General features: G+C 56.0%; 1 protein-coding gene across 1 annotated transcript in view; it reads right to left on the bottom strand.

Annotated features, from left to right (window-relative positions):
• The window catches only part of PTSG_10227 (TKL protein kinase), a gene marked incomplete at both ends in the record, with an annotated part of 5003 nt that overhangs the window by 1248 nt on the left and 1255 nt on the right, over window positions 1-2500 (bottom strand). The window contains 2 exons of the mRNA XM_004988509.1: window positions 1-636; window positions 813-2500. The exon at window positions 1-636 is cut by the window's left edge and continues 18 nt beyond it; the exon at window positions 813-2500 is cut by the window's right edge and continues 512 nt beyond it. Of these exons, the coding sequence (XP_004988566.1) occupies window positions 1-636; window positions 813-2500 (2324 nt within the window). The remainder of the gene's footprint in view (window positions 637-812) is intronic.

The following is a 2500-nucleotide window of genomic DNA, read 5'->3' as shown; positions in this document are numbered from 1 at the left end:
CATGTCCTTCCGCAACAAGTCCTTGAGTGATCCCATCGCCACAAACTCCAGCACCAGGAACGGGCTGCCGCTGGGGTCTGTGCCCGCGCCAAAGAACCGCACCACATTCGGGTGACGTGTCTTTTGGAGGAACTCCACTTCCTTCTCAAACTCCTGCACCGTGTTCTCGTCAAACATCATCACACCTTGCTGCATCACTTTCACTGCCACCGTCACGGTGTCCCACTCTGCCTTGAACACCACGCCAAAGGCACCCGCAGCAACACGCTCAACAAGCCTCAGCTCACCAAACTCAATCTCCCACGCCTTCTTCAGCGCCATCACCTCCTCATCCATCTCCACCAGCAGCTGCTGCTGAAGGCCAATGCGCTTGGTGAGCCCACGGTAGCGGCGTGACAGCCAGGCCATGAGCAAGCCAAATGCCAGGCCAGCAAAGACGGAGAGAATTGCGATGTTGACGGTTTCACGATCGTCGTGGACGCACTGTCCGCCACTCATATGAAACCCGCGGGAACACGTGCATTGAAACGAGTACACGGAATATGCTACAGGGCGGAGAGCTCCACCTGCCTGTGCCTGCTCCCGAGGAACGAGGTCCTCCGTTGTGAACTTTACCTCGCACTGCACAGGCGTGTCCTGCACGAGTGACAGCGAGCAAAGGCGCATGAAGACAGAGTTAGAGAAGGCTTAAACAACGATCTGCAGGCATTCCTGCTCAGTGACCTTTTGTTTTCATGCACGCACGCACACACACACACACACACACACACACACACACACACACACACACACGCACACACACACACACACACCTGCAGTTGGAAGATGGGTGCGCGGTCATTGTGCGGGCGGTTGGCGCCGCTAATGCTCTGAACGGGATGGTCAGAAATCACAATGGGCAAGCCTGCATAACGAGACACGATATTAGCCCTGGTGATCCAGCTGTTGCCGGATATATCCAAGACATCAACGAGCCGCAAACACCGCTCCATCACCGCGAGCACGGGTATTTCGGCCTCGATTGACCGAGGCCTCAAGGCCATGTTGCGTGCAAACAGCACTCGCTGCCCATGGTGTGTGCACAGGGTGATGGATGCCCGGACAGATGTGCCACTAATGTCCAACACTTCAATATTCTGCCCACTGATTATCGAAAGTTTCGCGCTTCCTGCCACGTTGAGCTCGAGCAATTCGTTCGGCACAGTGACAGATGTCAACTGTGGGTTGTTGGGCAGGTGTACGGCCTGGAACTCCACGTCCTCACAGAGCTTCAGTTCCTCAAAGTCAGTGTGAGTCAACCTGAATTGAAGCACCTCCTCGGCCAGGAGCGTGCACAAGTCCTCCATTGAGAAGTCGGCTTCACTGAAGCCGCGCCAGCCCAGGCGCAAGTCACGCAACTTCAATGCAAGGGGAGTCGTGGGCTGTGGTTTGCGTCCGAGGGATGCGAGCAGGAAGTCCCTCGCAGCAACGTTGGTCAAGACGAGCGTGTGCAACTTGGTGCCTGAGAATGCCGGAATCCTCTCCCAGTTGACACCCGCAAGTGTTGACCCGATGGATGGGTCTGCGGCAGCAGCCTCAAGTGTTGTCAGGGAGTCAAGAGCAAGAATTGGGGTGAGATCCAGACGGGAGATGCGGTGCCCATTCATTTGGAGCGTGTGCAAGGCTACCATTCCTTCTGTGCTCGGCTGGTGCACCAGAGGATTGCCACTTAGCAAGAGCTGCTGCAACTCGCTCACATCCATGTCAATGGGCAATGAAGTGAGGTGGTTGTTCTGGAGATCAAGCACATGGGGCTGGTGGGGGCCACGGAGAACGCCCTCCAGCGATGTGATGGCGTTGTCGCTGAGGCGTACGTGTGTCACATTGGTGTTGTTTTGGAAGAACAGGGGCGGCAGGAGCCGCAGCTCATTGTGATTGCAGTTGAATTCTGTAAGACCTGGGCAGCTGCTGAGCAGCGTGGGGTGGAGGCCGCCCAAGCCGTTTCTCGACAAGTCCAGAGTAGTCAGAGCATGCGCATCTCTGAAGAAGTCTCGGTGCAAGGTTGTGATGACGTTGTTGCGTAGTCGCACCGTGTGCAGATGTGTCAGGCCATTGAGAAGGTGAGCGGGAAGCCGCGATAGGAGATTGTTTGCAAGATCAATCCTTCCCAACACCTTGTTGTCGCTGAGAAACCCGCGAGGCACCAAAGAAACGTGTGCAGAGCTGATATCGATCACGTCGAGGCGAGTCATGTTGGCGAGTAGGTCCTGAGGCAATCGGCCAATGGGGTTGTCCCCAAGCCACAAGTGGGTGAGGCTGGTCAGCTGCCAATACGCGCGGGAAATCAGGCGCGTAAGATCGTTGAAGCGCACATCGAGGCGTTGCAGTTGGCCCAAGTGTCGAAGGAAGAACATTGACCGTGAGAGCAGCCTGTTGTGGATGAACGACAACACGGTAAGGTTCGATAAAGGGGCAAAGATAGTATGATTGAGGCGGCGAAAGCGGTTGTAGTCCAGGCGCA

This window comes from Salpingoeca rosetta, assembly GCF_000188695.1.
Source record: "Salpingoeca rosetta unplaced genomic scaffold supercont1.35, whole genome shotgun sequence".
Taxonomy (NCBI): domain Eukaryota; class Choanoflagellata; order Craspedida; family Salpingoecidae; genus Salpingoeca; species Salpingoeca rosetta.
The sequence above is the reverse complement of the archived record's forward strand: the minus strand, read 5'-3'. Positions and strand labels throughout refer to the sequence as shown.